Here is a 15,036-nt window from a genome sequence, read left to right as displayed (position 1 = left end):
GAGGGGAGGTGGGGACATAATCTGGCCAAGAAGGGTAAGGGATAAGAAGGGAAACAATGGAAGGGGGTACAGGGGGTGATCACCATGACACCAGAAGACATCATCAGCCACACCATCTGGGGTGAGGAAGGGAACAAAGAGAAGTAATGGGCACAGCAGTGGTTTTTCCCATACCCCTAGCACCCACATGGAGGCCACATGTTTGGAAATGGACTGCAAGAGGGAAAGGATGAGGAAAACAGCTGCCTGGGGGTCTCCCTCTCCACCCTGGTCTCACATCAGACCCCATCCCTACCATTCTCCCCCTTCTACCATTTGAAAAATGGACCTAGGAAACATAGGAAGCAAAATAAATTAACATTCTGATGAATAAGTGGATGGACATATGTTTATATGTAATGAGGGAAGGGGGGAGGCATAGGGGGTGATACCATTAAAACTACCCCCACCTCAATCCCCCCCAAGCCTACTACTTTCCCCCTTCCCCCCAAAGCCACCATCTAGCCAGATAGAAAAATAAAGGTCTAATTCACTCAAAATTCTTCAGTTTTTACAAAACTAACAGGGTGGAGTAGGGCAGGGAACAGGGAGGCAGGCAGCCACAGGAGTAGGGCTGGGGAGAGGCTATGCTTCTGTTTCCACCTGAGACTGGCTCCCTGCCACATTGTTCTGCTCATCCTTCATTTCTGTGTCAGAATTATGGTCTCCTGCTGCTACTTCTGCCTTGGCCTGCGAAAAGAAAGAGGAAGAGGAAGGGGTTGAATACCCTTTCTCATTTGGCCCAGTCTCTCTGTGGGAAAAGGTGACTTTCACTCCATACCCAAACTCTTGTCTACCTGTGCCTTACTAATCTGGTGACACCCCTCCATTCATCCAGCACACAGATACCTTGTGGGGTCTATTCCCACAAACACTTGTGAAATTGGGGAGGAAAAAAACCCAGCCACTACTGTGTGTGCCTACAGAGCACTTGGAATTTTAAAAAAAAAACATAACTTTTACACTGATTACATGTTTAAGTAACATTCTAGATAATTTGGGTTAACTAAAAATATACTATTTTTTAACCCTTTTTAAAATGGATGCTGCTGCTGCTGTTGTTGTTGTTATGTGCCATCAAGTTGGACCCAACTCATAGCAAACCCTCCTTAGATTTCTGAGGCAGTATCACTACAGAAGTAGATTGCCTCATCTTCCTTCCAAGGAGTGGCTGGTGGGTTTGAACCACTAGCCTCCTGGTTAGCAGTCAAGTGCCTTAGGCACTACGCTACCAGAGCTCCTAACATGGATGCTAGAAAACGTCAAATCATACACGTGGTTGATAATGTATTTCTACTGAGTAATGTTGGTTTACAGCCATGAGAGACTACCAATAGGGGACTGATTAAAAAAACATATATGCATATTTATACAATTCATTCCTAAACAAGAACAGGAAGGTGAATGGTCTTATATAGTGATGTGAAATGAGCTTCCACAAAGAACTATGTGAAAATACTGTGGTTTGGAATTTAACAGGCAAAATACATGTTAATGCTCCTGAGAAGAAAAAAGGAGAAACAATGTAACATACGTCTGCTTGTGTGTATTATACATGCAACATACTTGAAAGACACAACTGGTAGTTTATGTTGCTTCTGGGTGGAAGAAGAGCTTTTTACTGCTCATTTTTTCAGCAGTGTGAATTTAATGATGTATTGCCTATTAAAACTCCCCGTATCCCCAAGCATATCCACCTGGCTAATTTCACAGGGTCTAAGCATAGGAGAATCCAAATAGGGATGTGAACCAAAACAACTAACTCCTGACCACTAAGCCCTGTGAGGGGGTTTCCAGTCTAGACAATAGAAGACGCACTGGCACCATGGGCAGGAACTATTACTAAAGGAACACACAAGCTATTGCTCCAGGGAAGAGGGCAACTTTAGGTTTCCGGGATTGTCCATCGCCCCCCCCCCCCCCCCCCCCCCGCCTTTTACGCCTGTCCCCTGACCACTCCCCATCCCAACCTGCACTTTGCTGTCCTCCTCAGCCAGCCTCTCAAACATGTTGGCGTAGAGCTTCTTCTCCCGTGCAAGCTGCTTGCGGATCCGCTGCTGGCAGATAGCCAGCTGGGCCTTGGCAGCCTTGTTGCTGGGGTAGAGCTGCAGGACCTTCTGGAAGTCAGCCCGTGCCAATTCAAAGTCATTCACTGCCAGGTGGGCCTCTCCTCGGCGGAAGAGGCCCTTCTCATTATTGCTGTCCAGCTCCAGGGCCTAAAGACGCAGAGAGGAAGCAACAGTGAGACCTCAGATCCGAGACTTGGTTCCAAATGTGTATGCTCCTCAGCATCATGGGCAGAAAGGAGTGGCCAGCTCCACCTCAGACAGATTAAGTCTTGGGATATGAAATGGAAAGGTCCAAAGGAGAGGCCTAGGAGAGAATCTCACTTAATCCAACAGGCAGAGAGGGCTTCCTGTCAAAGGGAAGATAACAGGTCTCTAAATGAAACATTTCCAGCCTCTTTAGATAAGGCAAGTAGGTTAAGAGGGAGAGGCTAAGAACCAGAATGGGAGAAAACTCTTAAGTAGTTCTCCTAGAAGTGCCAACTGCCTCCCACCACTAAAACCAAGGTTCTTGCTTCTATCATCCCCTGCCTCGGGGCCCTTATCTCCCCTTATCTTGGTGTTCCTGCTGATCTACCCTGCTATCAATGGGCAAGTTTCAGACATGCAGACAGCTCACTCACCCCTGCCCTCTTAAGGGGCCTCACCTTGTTGCAGCTTTCAACGGCAGCTGAGAAGGCCTGCAGTTTCAGGTGACACATGGCCAAATTGAGGTGTGAGGCCAGACGAAGAGCCTGTGCCTTCTGTGCTTCCTCACTGGATAAACTTGACTCATATTCTAGCCAAGACACAATCTTCTTGTACTGCAGTACAGCTTGTTTGTACTTGCCCTCCTAGAAGGAGAGGGAGGTCTCAGGCACCCAAGCAGCCTAACTCTGCAGACACCAGTGACATATGGGCATGAGGACCACCCCTTAACCCCACAGGCAAGACCAGCTAGGCCAAAGATACTAGACAAAGACTATAGGTGTCAGCCTGTCTGCTCTTTGGCAGAAAATGACCTCAGCTCTTAAGGGAAAGGGTGGGCCCAGGGAAGCCCTCCCTGGGAACATCCTCAGGGCATAGCTGTTGGCTCACCTTGAAGTACACAGTGCCCCGCTCCTTCACTATGGTGCTCTGTTCCAGCTTCTCTCCCGAACTCATTTCCCAAGACTCCTTGGCCTGCCACACCGCAAGGGAGAAACAAAGTTAGCTACCCCAGAGTCATCTACAGGGTGAGACCTCATTTCAGGAAAGGGAACACCTTGAGCAACCTCACCTTCTCAAAATTCTTAAGGTGAATTTCGTATTTCAGTTCAGCATGTGGTGGGATTTGGAACTTTTCCTTCCCAACATTGCCAAAAGCATAGCTGTAGGGGGAAAAAGTTCAGGTCATCTGGGCAGCTCTTACCTGCTCCAGGCTAAAAAAAGACATCCTGTCCATTTCCTGGAAAGCACCTCCCACCCCTTGAGACCTGATTCAAATGTTTCCCATTTGGCAACATCTTCCCTGATCTGTTCAGACAATTAGGTGGCCCTGTACCATCTTATAAGGCGCTCTGGTGGCACAGTGGTTAAGGCATTTGGCTGCTAACCAGAAAGGTAGTGATTGAGAACCACTAGTTCCATGAAAAGAAAATGGGGCAGTCTACTTCCATAAAGATTTACAGCCTTGGAAACCCTATGGAGCAGTTAGTTCTTCTCTCTTACAGGGTTGCAATGAGTCAGAATCAACTTGATGGCAGTGGGTTGAGTTGGTTAAGATCTTATATATCTAATAACTCATCCTACACAGTGGTATGATCATTCATTTAAATGTCATCTTACTGACTAATGAGTCACTAGAAGGCAAGAACAATGTTCTATTAGACTTTGAACCCCTAGGAAACACACAGTAGGTATGTTTCAATTAATGTTTATTAATGACTGAATGAACTAATGGGAGATAAAAATCTTGATGTTGGTAAAGGAAGTAATGTGTAGCAGCTAAAACGAAAATAATTAGACTTTGATCCAATGAGATTTAGACAATTGTGACCACACTTCTAAATATAAGAGATCATAACAGCATTATATTTGATAGTTCGAGTCACAGTGAACTCTCAAGTGCTTTTCACTGGGCTGGGGGGATGGGCACTAAGCACAAACAAAAAATGAAGGATAGTTATACAATATACTATGGACGTTCAGATCCCTGCCTTTGGTTTATCTGCCCTACAAAGTGCCCACCCCTCACCTGGGTTTGAGGTACACAATGGAATGTTCTCCTTTCTCCATGCGCTGAATGGCCTTCTCCAGTCCACAAGGCAGATCCAGGTTCTCTCCCTCACCAATCTCAAAGTGGATCTCCCGCTTGTCAAACATTTGGTCATTGTAGTACCCTTCCAGTGTGACTGGCGTAAGAGAGATGCAAGGTACCAGGCGCGTGAGAGGGCAGGTGACTGCAGAAGGATGACATCTGCCCTCTATATCACCCTGTCACTTCCTGCCCCAAAATGTTACCTTCTCACACCTGGAGGAATATTAAATGAGAATGGTCTGATCCCTCATCCTATGGATGAAAAAACAGACCCTGAGAAGGAAAATGCCTTGCTCAAAGTGACCCAGGGCCTAAATATCAAAATTGAAACCCCAGACTCCCACCTCTTCTATCTACAACCCCAGACTGTACTGGCTTACCCTCCACAGCAGCTCCCTCATTGGGCCTGGCATAGCCTTCACCCCGAGTTCGTATTCTGCGGATGATGCCACCATCTTCGTCGTCTGTCAGGTCCTCTCCCTTGAACTCAAACAACTCTATCTGTGGGAGAAGATGTAAGGTGATACAACTCCTTCCCACACCCAATTCACTGATGAGATACACCCACTCCCTCATCCACAAGACTCTAGTATTTGTTAGGCTTCATCTGGCCACAAAGACAGTATACTAGGGGTTAGAGTGGCACTTTTACTAATTTCTTGGCAGCTGCCCTTGACTCAACTTTGTTAGGAAATCAATCTATCTGCTACTTGTTTCACTGAACAAGGCCAAGTTCTAGCCAATCCTAATTCACGTCCTTATAAAACCCAATCTGGTGGGCATTAAAAATGACTTCAGTAGTTTTCTGAAGTTCCTGAATTCTCCAAGTATCCCCTGATTGGCTCAACCACTGTCACACTGAAGAGTATATTAAGCTCTACCTGTTCAGGGAAGTCTCTTCTCACTACGATGGCTCATGTGAGAGCTCTCTCTCTCTCCCCTCCTTTGATCTCCAGAGTACTAATTCAATGCCATACTCTACATCTGCAGAGATCCTGATCTCCTGACTCCTTTCAGTTAAAATCACAACCCATGTCCTCTAGGCACTGCTCCAGACATAAACATGCCTCAACCCCTTACCCATTGGTCACTTTCTGGCAGCTACAAGCTGCAACCAACTGCCCTCTGTTTCTGTTCCTCCCATAAGGCCAGGCCCTCAGCCTTGGCTACATTGTCTCCAAGCAGTAGGAAGGATGGGAGGGCATCCAGGCACTGGGCTGAGATAAAGCCTGGCTCTTTGCTTTCCTCTCTGTGGCAGACACTTACCTCAAACACAAGTATAGCATTAGAGGGGATCTTTGGAGGACTGCCCGCCAAACCATAGGCATAGTCTGGTTTGCAGGTGATGTGGCACACTTCCCCCACCTTCATCGTTGCTATAGCAATGTCCCAAGCCTTGATGACCTCCCCTGCAGGTACAAAAAGCAAACAAGTCCTCCTTAGCAAAGGTCTGATTCTCAGCTCAAACAGCATTCCCACAGAGATTTACTGAACCATGGCCAAGGGAGGCTGGGGATCCGTTAGAAATGGGACCAGGAGGCTAAAAAGCCTGGTAACAATAAGTGCTGTCAAGTTTTTTAAAAAATAGTAAATAATTATATCTATACTGGAGCAAATCATCAGATTTTTTCTGCTGTGGAGTCAATGGGTAGGTTCAAACCGCCTACCTTTCAGTTAGCAACTGAAGGCTTAACCATTGCACCACCAGGGCTCCTTGATGTGGGGAGGAGGGGCTAGAAACACAGGACAGTGGAAAAAAAGGAGTAACAGAAAAAGAAGGGGAGGAGAATTTGTGATAAATCACTCCTCCTTGAGCTTGTGAATATTGTTTCTGCTTGTTACAGCTTATACCCACCTTGGGGCCTATCCCATTAAACCGCCAAACCATGCCTACCTTTTCCTAGATCAAAGGAGAATTTGTCCTTGCGGTCCAGACTGGAGTCAAACTTGGTACCATCTAACAGCCAGCCAGTGTAGTGGACAAACACCCGGTCCCCAATCATGGGCATCTCTGTGCCTGTGCCCTCTCGCTTGATGACCTGCAAGGAAAGGGAGAAAGTGAGTAGGAGACAAAGGCACAGCCTGCAGTCTTTGAAAGGAACATATAAGGGCTCTTCTGTTTCCACCCTCCCTGCCTGCTTGTAAGTAGATTCAAGGGACCAATCCTCAAATGATTCTGATACTAGGATCCAACTAATCTCTCCTCTTTTTTTGAGGAGCAACAGAATGACTTGGTTTGAAAAACTGGCAATAAAAGACTGGAGTTAAATTTTTGTTGTATGATCTTGGATAAATCACTCAAACTCTCTAAACCATATTTGTAAAACAGGGATGATTATTTCTTAGAAATTTTGGAGGATTAAATCCACAAAGGGTTGAACAAAAGATGATGATGATAATCATTATCAACAAAGACAGACGTATTTAAGCTATATGTCCTCACTCTTCCTAAATGCCAATAGTCATCAGGGTTTGGTTTGGAGATAGGAGACTGAGAGGAATATGAATAATGGAGAGAACAGGAACAGTTCAAAAGGAATAGAAGAGAACAAGGGTAACAAATCAGGCCCTAAATTCTGACTTGGACATGATTATTCCTGACCTGTAGCTGTTGTTGTTGTTGTTATGTGCCGTCGAGTCGGCCCCGACTCATAGCGACCCCTCCTTGGGTTTCCGAGGCAGTTATCACTACGGAAGTAGGATTGCCCAACCTTCCTTCCGAGGAGTGGCTGGTGGGTTTGAACCGCCAGCCATCTGGTTAGCAGCCAAGTGTCTTAGCCACTATGCTACCAGAGCTAAGTTCTTTATTTCAGGGCTAGTGGGTTTCCCAGGAACCTAAAGTTCTGTTTCTCTTTTTTAGCATTTAATAATAGGTGATCCCACAGGGCACCTGTTAGGTGTGTGGTTTCTCTGTGGGAAGCTTCCATGGCAGAGTGGAGAGGAGACTAAAACCTGCCACCAACCAAACCAAACATTACTGCCAAGTCAATTCCCTTTCATAGGGACCCCCCCTTCTTTACAGAAGCACACTGCAACATCTTTTTCTCAGAGAGGGGCTGGTGGGTTCCAACCGCTGACCTTGCATTTAGCAGCCAAGTGCTTTAACCACTGCACAACCAGGGAGCACTGGCAGGGGACTAGAAGAGTAAAAAAGTAAAGGGCAAGAGTGGAGGATAAAAGGGGAAATGACCCATCTTGGAATAATGACCTTATAGAAATTACCAGGAAGCTGGAAAGAGGGAGAAGCCACATGTCCACAGGAAACGGAGATGGAGAAGGGGCTTGAGATCCCAAGCGTCTGGCTAAAGCCAGATGCGTATCAAAATCCCACACTCCGGGCCGGGTGAGCTCTCTGATGTCTCTAACTTTGCCCAGGTGTCATAACATGTGGATCTGAGCAGTGGGAAATCAGGATGAGGAGAAACACTGGGCAGTGAGAGAGCACGAAGTCGGGCTAGTATTTCACCACCCTGGACTCTCCACAGAACCTGCTGTGAACCTCGGCCCGCCGGTAGTCCTGACCCAGGTCAAGATGCCCTGCCCCCAAGTCTGGACCCCTCCTCTAGCGCTGTTTGTAGTCCTGCGGTTACTCAGCAAGCAGCATGCTACTCTGCAGCCTGCTCCAAAGCAAAGAACTTCCTCCTCGCCCTACACCCCAAAGACCCAACTCTTTAAAAGGGGGGGAGCCCTGAGATGGGACCAGAACTACAGATCCCGGCATGCAGTGCTCCACCGTTTTCCGGGGGCTGGGGGAGGGGGAACTGAGCCGGTGACCTAGCTGGGTCCCAGCCTTTGCAAGTGGGAGGGGGATGAGAGAGCGAAGAGCGCCCAGAACCTTCCTTTCGCGCAGGCCAGGGCGCCAGGTCCCATAAGGGCCTCTGGGCCAGGAAATTACTCTCTTCAACAGCTTCGCGTTCTAGCTAATATTTAACTGCCGGAGGTAGGCGAGCCCTCGCACTACCAAGGATGAAGGTGGCCCAGGGACGGGCTTTCCAGCTACGGCTGGCAGGGAAGGAACTGGCAACTTGGCCTGGGCCGCGGGGTCGGGAAGAGGTGAGGGAGGGGCGGTCTGGGCGCAGGCCCAGCCCCGGCCCCGGCCCGGGCCCTCGGTGCACGCCGTCCAGGGCCCCCTAGCTGCCGCTCGCGTGCACCGTTTCGGCCCCGCCCCTCCTCTCTCCGTTGCACAGTGCAGAGTTGGCTCTGCAGTCTCTGTCCCTTTCCCGGGCCCAGGCACTGCAGGGCTAGGGGGGCCTAAACCCAGACAACAGGCTTCCAGAGGGGCCAAGAAAATGGCAATGCCCAGGCCACCTTCCTACAGAACGTGTGGTTGCCCTTCCCACCCCCAAAGAACACAGTTGGTCCATGAAGGCGATGCAATCGGTCACCGGCTGTACAACCCACACGCTCAAGAGCCAGAGGCTGTGGGGTGGGTCCCCGACCCATCTCTGAGCCCGGGGGCTCCCAGGCTCGGAGGAAGGGAGGCTGCGATTGGCGCTGGGGGCCGGGACGTTTTCCAGCGGGCCCTCAGGCTCCCCGGGTGTACCTCCCACCCCCCACTCCCGACCAGCGTACTCCCAGTCCCTGCCCCTTACCTTAAGCACGCCTTCATCTTGCTTGGGGCTGATGTCCACTCCCTCCAGAGGCAGCGGCGCCGACTGCGCCCCACTCTCCGCCGCCTTCATCTCCTCCGCGGTCATCGCCGCTCAGTGCGCCGTTTACTTCGGGAGCTAGACACCCGGCGCGAGCTAAGCCCTCTCGGCCTCCGGACCTGTCTACACGAGTGTGCGGGTGGGAGGGTGCTGGCGCTGCGGCCACTGAGCTGAGAACCGGTCGAAGGCGCGAGCACCTCCACCTCCCGGCGCGCTCGGCAGCCCGCAGCTTAGTCGGGCGCGGGAGCGGGAGTAGGTGGGTAATGAGTGACTAGGGGGAGCGATTGGTCCCACCCCACAGCCGGAGGGAGGGGCTGGGAGGAGCTGGAGCGGGAGCGAGGGACGGAGGGGGTGGGGGTGGAGAACTTTCTAGAGACGGCGGCGGTAGAGCTGGTTCGGGCTCTTAGCGCTGAGGGCGCTTTTATGAATTTTTTTTTTTTTTTTTTCCTGGTCTATTCCTGCTGTTGGCTGCCTAGTCCCCATACCTGGGCTCCATGGACTCAGGAACACCCCTCATCCCCCATCTCTCTTCCGGGATCTACCTTTCCAGTTTTGAGGTCGAACTGGATTCTTCCAGATCCTTCTCGATGCCTCTACATCACTTCCAATATCGAACTTGCCAGCCGCCCCATATCCGCCCTATACATTGCAACTCGCAGGGTGGTGGTTTAGAGCAGAGTAGCCGGATGTGAGTTGCAGCGCGTCAGTTTCCCCGAGACCTGAGTCGCATTTTTACTCAAGCCAGCCGTAAACACAGACGGCGTGGCTTCCCCATGTTTACTCTGCTTTATGCTACACAGATCAGGGAGAAGGAAGGGAAGGGAATGGGGCGAGGGGGCAGTGTAGGGAATTGGAGGAAAGCAATCTTGATTTCCCCAAAGCCAGGAAGACCTGGCTACGGGTAGACGTGCCGCCTTGAGCTCTTTACAATGCTACGAGCAATCGATTTTCAAGAATGATCCGCTGAGCTAAGGACTATTACATGGGGCATGCATTAAAGGCACCTTCCCCCGCAATACTAAAACTGCCATTCGGTTATTACTTTAAAAAAAAGGCTCTAACTCACTAAAAAAGTCATTCCATTTTACTAAAGGTCCAGGGAAGGTGTGTTTTCTTAATGTCTGGTTCTCAAAGGTTTATCGACTACTTGTGGAGTAAGGAGCATCTGTAGGGCAGGGCAAAGCTCTTTGAGAGAGCTCTCATTGAGAGAGCTCTCACTTTGTTCAGCACTTACCCGGTTAGCATAGTGTCTGGTCAGTTGTTGTTGTTATTTGCCGTCGAGTCGGCCCCGAGTATCAATACGTATTATTGGCTGCTTGAATCCATTTTAATATCTTTACACTCTGTGTCTAGCCCTGTGTCACTGTGTAAAGAATATCCCATTTGGATAGGTAATTAAAAGAACTACTATAGCTGAAAGGAGTCCCTGGGTGGCTCAGACCTCTATTAACAAAATGGTTGAAGGTTCGAATCCACTCAGACACTTTCTTCTAGGCGGAAAGGCCTGGCGATCTACTTCTGAAAGAAAGCCCAAGGGAGCAGAGCCTACTCTGAGACACATGGGATCACCATAAATACAAATTGACCCCACAGTAACTTCATAATATAGATGAAATTATAATACAATAACAATTTGATAATTCATTGTAGTTAGTCCCTTCTGGTGGAACTTGACTAGAAGGAAATGCAGGAAAAATAAAACGCTTCCCTCCAGTAATTTAAAGTCTAATTGCGCTGAGCCAAAGCTAAGAAATACCCTCAGTGGATTCAGGGATTGACTCAGTAGGGGTTAAATGTATTTTTCCACTGCATTTTTCTAGCAGAGTACAGTAACAACTATGCCAAGGCCCTCCAAAACTCCTGGAGACCAGAATGGTGGGTACTGGCTTGTTGGATGGCTGCTGGTTCTCAGTGTGTAATAGATTTTTTTTTTTTTAAATCCTGGGGTCATTGGGTTTTATCTGGTTGAACAGGTTGGGATAGATAGTGTTTTCCTTCAGAGTAATGTCTTTTTCTCCACTGGAAGCAAACTGCGTTGGCCTATCTCCTTCAACTCCCTTCAGTACATATTTATTGAGTACCTGTGAGCTTGCCATTACACAAACACGCAACTTAATATCATAGTGGAAAGAGCATGTGTTTTAGAGTAAGGAAAGAATTAGGTGGCCCACTTACTAGCTATTTGGGGCAGTTTACTGTTTGTTTGTTTTTTTAAGTCAATTTCTTGTCTGTAAAATGGGGAGAATATTTTTAAAAAGAGGGAATCTATGTTAGGTATCTATCCTGGCTTCAATGAGTGGTTAATACATCATTCTACTCACTGCTATCGAGTTGAATTGGATCCGACTCATAGTGATCCCTCCCTGGGTTTCTGAGGCAGTATCGCTACGGAAGTAGATTGCCCAATCTTCCTTCTAATGAGTGGCTGGTGAGTTTGAACTGCCAGCCTTCTGGTTGTCGGTCACATGCCTTAGGCACTACACCACCAGAGCTCCTTAATACATCATGGTCATTAGTTTAATGTGTTAAGTGCTATAGTAGAGTTGGGGATAAAGTGCTGAGAAAACCAAGGCCTATAAGTGAGAGGGGAAGGGTGGGGTGGTAGGGAAAGGAGACAGGCATGAGGGAAAGATTTTGAGGGAGAAAGCTCTCTCCCCTTGACTGGATGAGTAATCAGGGGTTCAGGAGATGGGAGAGAGCAAGGAAGGACATTGGGTTAACTCCCAGAGCAGGACCTTACTGTTTCAATGATTTGTTGTTGTTGTTGTTATATTCATTGTATTTTTCTGATTGTAAAACTTAGACATACTCATTTTGAAAAACGCACAGGTGTTTTTGTCTCTTTTTTTTTCCTCCTCACCCCTTCCCCAAACCAAAAAACCAAACCTACAGCCATCCATCAATTCCTACTCATAGTGACCCCTATTGAGTTTCCAAGGCTATAAATCTTCATGGAAGCATACTGCCTCATCTTCCTTCTGCAGAGCAGGTGGTGAGTTTAGAACCACTGACCTTGTGGTTAGCAGCCAATGCCTTAACCACTGTTTCACCAGAGCTCCTTTACCCCTTCCCAAGCTCATTTAAATTAGCATTCTCTCTAAACCTTTGGACAAGGATGTTTAGCAAAGTAATTCTTTTCATAATATGAAACTTCCTGCTTTGCTAGAAGAAGAGGGCACTTTTTTTTTTTAATCATCCACCTGACTTTGTATGGAACTCATTGAAAACGTTGGGGTTAGAAGCTTTGTTTTTGGCAAAATGAGCCTTCCTGAGCTTACCTGGTTCATCTCCCTAACTTTAAGCCTGTACTTTAGACTTGAAGGTGCCCTTGCTTTTTAAAGTTGATGTTTTAACCTTTTTAGGCTGCCAGAAGGCTGGCGGTTCAAATCCACCAGCCACTCCTTGGAAGGAAGGTTGGGCAATCTACTTCCATAGTGATACCACCTCAGAAACCCAAGGAGGGGTCGCTATGAATCGGGTCCAACGCGACCGCACTTAACAACAACAACAACAAAGCTACTAGTAAGGAAGTCTGGTGGTAAGGGATTTGGATTAAACAGAAGGTCAGCAATTCAAATCCACCAGCTGCTCCATGGAAGGAAGATGAGGCAATCTACTTCTGTAAAGATTTACAGCCTTGGAAACCCAGTGGGGGTCGCTATGAGTCAGATTCAACTCAAGGCAGTGGGTGGAGGCTGCGAATGCACTTAAAATTTTTTAAATGTAATATTTGGATCATTCAAAAGAATGTGAGATGAATATATGTGTGTGTATGTGTGTGTACACACTCCAATGAAATGAAACTTGGTATTCTACCAACCAACGCAATATAGCCAATATGATTTATGTTGAAAGATGTAATGCCAAAAAATGTCAAGGATTCATATAATTTCCCGGTACTTTTGGTGAATGTTGATTGAGAAAACACAAAATATATTGACCAAAAGTTACTACACATTTGATAAAACAACTGTTTACTTACTTCCGTGATCATAGCTCCATTTCCATACATTTGAAATATAGTAGAACTCTATGTGGGAGGCTATATAGTATAAAGGTTAAATTAATAGGCTCTGGTTTGGATTTACCTGGGTTCAAACTCCAGCACAGGCTCTGGATTAGGTTTTCCTCCCAAACAAAACCCACTGCCATTGAGTCCATTCCAACTCCTAGCAACCCTGTAGGACGGAGCAAAACTGTCCCATAGGGTTTCTAAGGTTGGAAATCTTTACCGAAGCAGACTGCCTCATCTTTCTTCCATGGAGCAACTGGTGGGTTTGAATTGCCCACCTTTTGGTTAGCAGCCAAATGCTGTAGCCACTTTGCTACCAGAGTTCCTTTGGGTTGGGTTTTCCTGGGTTCGGATCTCAACTTCATTATTGAACTCACCATGAGATCTTTGGCAAGTTTTCTTCATCCCAGGAATGGGAATCATGATAGCACCTATCTCATAGGCTTCCCCACCACCACCTTGAGGATTAAATGGAAGCTCTGGTGGTACAGTGCCTCAAGCATTTGACTGCTACCATAAGGTTGGTGGTTCGAACTCACCAGACACTCCACAGAAGGAAGATGGGGCAATCTGCTTCTGTAAAGATTTACCACCTCAGAAATCCAGTGTGGGTCACTATGAGTCGGAATCGACTCCATGGCAGTGAGTTTGAGGTTTTGGTTTTTTTTTTTTTCTTTTAGGATTAAATGAGTTTTATGTGAAGTATTTAAAGTAGTGCATAGTATATAACAAGTAGGTAAGTAGTAATCAGTATGTGTACCACATTCTATTTTTTCAGGCTGGTATATGGAATTGAAGATGTAGAGGTCTGTCCTCATTTGCTCTATTAATTCCACAGGAACGCTTCTCTCCCAGTGTTAAACCACACCTGTGCTATAGCCTGATACACATTGCTTAATGCTTGATTATGAATGTGACTATTTAATATAATTCAATTTTTTTCTGTGCTAGTAATGTTATTCTAACAAAACAGGGAGCTCTCTGAAAGTAGCAACTTGGTCTTCTACCTCCTAGTACATTGTGTAGTGTCTGGGGTCTTAACAGCTTGCAAGTGGCCATCCAAGGTACAAAAATTGGTCTCTCTCTTCCTGGAGCAACAGAGGAGGTAGGAGAGTCAGGAATAGGAAGAAGATAGGGCATGTGTGGCTAACTGCCTCCATGAACAACTGCTTCCTTTGCCATGAGAACAAGAGAACTGGATGATGCCCAGCTACCATTACTGAACATTAAGCTCAAAGATTCCATAGAATATTGATCAAAAGGGGGGAAATGTAGAACAGAATTTAAAATTCTCATGAACTCTAGACTTTCTAGAGGCATGGAAGGTGGAAGAACCCCTGAAAGTCTTGCCCTGATATAGTATTTAAATTTTAAACCAGAAATATCCTCTTAAGTATTCTTAAAACCAAAAAATGCTTTAGCTTAACCAGTAAAAAAAAAAAAAAAAAAAATCTGCCTTGAGCATTATACTCTTCTAAGAACTTTCTATATGGGATCAAATTGACAATAGCAACTCCAAAGATTAGGTAGGAACCTTAGAGGGCAGTGAGTTTATGTTAATATGGGAAGAACAACTCAGAAAAGGAGAATGAGAATGGTTGCATAACTTGAATGAAGAATGTAATCATTGTCACTAAATTGTAGTTGCAGAAATGGTTGAATTGGTGTATGTTTTGCTGTGTATATTCTCAACAACTATTAATAAAAAGAAATATACTGTCCTGATTCAGATAAACACAGTGAAACCTGTGAGAAATGGAACTGGACAAGACTGTCTTGTTTTTTGGGGTCATGCAAGTATTCTGCCTTTGAGTGCAATTTTACCACTTACATCGCTCTCTGTTAGTGGAGAATATTTGAGTTTTCCTTCTTTGACAGGTTTCTGCCTTACACAGGTTCTAGCTTTCATAGGTTTTACTGGATATATTTTTTGTTTTGCTCTTAAGAGAGATAAGTAGCTGATCTTCATCTTCCAGTATTTATGGTGTACTG

At 46.6% G+C, this 15,036-nt stretch overlaps 1 protein-coding gene across 1 annotated transcript; it reads right to left on the bottom strand.

The window, feature by feature from the left end:
• Window positions 1–624: 624 nt before the first annotated feature.
• On the bottom strand, window positions 625–9,080 carry FKBP4 (FKBP prolyl isomerase 4). The gene is made up of 10 exons (XM_007937057.2): window positions 8,976–9,080; window positions 6,278–6,422; window positions 5,650–5,792; window positions 4,764–4,884; window positions 4,321–4,477; window positions 3,364–3,454; window positions 3,183–3,266; window positions 2,753–2,938; window positions 2,016–2,255; window positions 625–729 (listed from the first exon to the last, which is right to left on the bottom strand). The coding sequence occupies exons 1-10, from the start codon at window positions 9,078–9,080 to the stop codon at window positions 625–627; spliced, it is 1,377 nt and encodes a 458-aa protein (XP_007935248.1).
• Window positions 9,081–15,036: the final 5,956 nt, after the last annotated feature.

The sequence above is a fragment of the Orycteropus afer genome, unplaced genomic scaffold (genome assembly GCF_000298275.1).
Source record: "Orycteropus afer afer isolate SDZICR_OR568_19922 unplaced genomic scaffold, OryAfe1.0 scaffold00040, whole genome shotgun sequence".
Lineage (NCBI taxonomy): Eukaryota > Metazoa > Chordata > Mammalia > Tubulidentata > Orycteropodidae > Orycteropus > Orycteropus afer.
This window is presented reverse-complemented; position numbering and strand designations above follow the sequence as displayed.

Excerpts from the sequence above, each read along its gene's own strand:
- FKBP4 (XM_007937057.2), bottom strand. The coding sequence starts at position 9,080 with ATGACCGCGGAGGAGATGAAGGCGGCGGAGAGTGGGGCGCAGTCGGCG. Across the intron at positions 6,423-8,975 it reads AAGATGAAGGCGTGCTTAAG|GTCATCAAGCGAGAGGGCAC; the intron begins GTAAGGGGCAGG and ends CTTTCCTTGCAG. Across the intron at positions 4,885-5,649 it reads ATGCTATACTTGTGTTTGAG|ATAGAGTTGTTTGAGTTCAA; the intron begins GTAAGTGTCTGC and ends CTTCTCCCACAG.